At 67.2% G+C, this 515-nt stretch overlaps 1 protein-coding gene across 1 annotated transcript in view; it reads right to left on the bottom strand.

Moving 5' to 3' along the window:
• LOC103894928 (formin-like protein 3) overlaps positions 1-515 on the bottom strand; it is a 9,287-nt gene that overhangs the window by 5,447 nt on the left and 3,325 nt on the right. Inside the window, exons 5-7 of the mRNA XM_009274409.1 lie at positions 462-501; positions 260-370; positions 23-184 (exon numbers count right to left, since the gene is read on the bottom strand). Of these exons, the coding sequence (XP_009272684.1) occupies positions 23-184; positions 260-370; positions 462-501 (313 nt within the window). The remainder of the gene's footprint in view (positions 1-22; positions 185-259; positions 371-461; positions 502-515) is intronic.

Below are 515 nucleotides of genomic sequence, written 5' to 3'. Positions count from 1 at the left end.
CCCCCCCGGTATCACTGCTGACCTCCCCGGGGGCAAAGCCAGACCCTGGGAGGGGATGCCCCGGGACCCGGCAGGCCACGTTCTTGGTCTCAGCGTCCTCCAGCAGCCCCCCCACGTCGAAGACATTGTCCAGGTACGCCTGGATCTGCACCTGCAGCTTCTCGCTCTCCGTGTGCCTCGACTTCTGTGGGCATCGGGGCGGCGTCAGGGATGGGGGGGATCCTCGGGGTGGCCCCCCCGACCCCCCGACCCCCCGTACCTGCAGGAACTCCTCCAGCCCCAGCTTGGTGAACTCGTACTGCAGATGGACGCGGAAGTTCATGTCCTCCACCGAGTGCACCACGATGTTGATGAACTGCATGCAGGCAACCTGTGGGCAGGGCTGGCGTCACTGGGAGCCCCCCCCAGCACCCCCCGCCGTCCCAAAGACCCTTCCCCTGGCCCAGGACCGGGTGTCCCACCATGAAGTCGCTGCTGCTGTCCCCGTTGCGGACGGCGCATCTTCACACTCACCA

The sequence above is a fragment of the Aptenodytes forsteri genome, unplaced genomic scaffold, assembly GCF_000699145.1.
Source record: "Aptenodytes forsteri isolate BGI_AS27 unplaced genomic scaffold, ASM69914v1 Scaffold64, whole genome shotgun sequence".
In the NCBI taxonomy this organism is placed as follows: Eukaryota; Metazoa; Chordata; class Aves; order Sphenisciformes; family Spheniscidae; genus Aptenodytes; species Aptenodytes forsteri.
The sequence above is the reverse complement of the archived record's forward strand: the minus strand, read 5'-3'. Positions and strand labels throughout refer to the sequence as shown.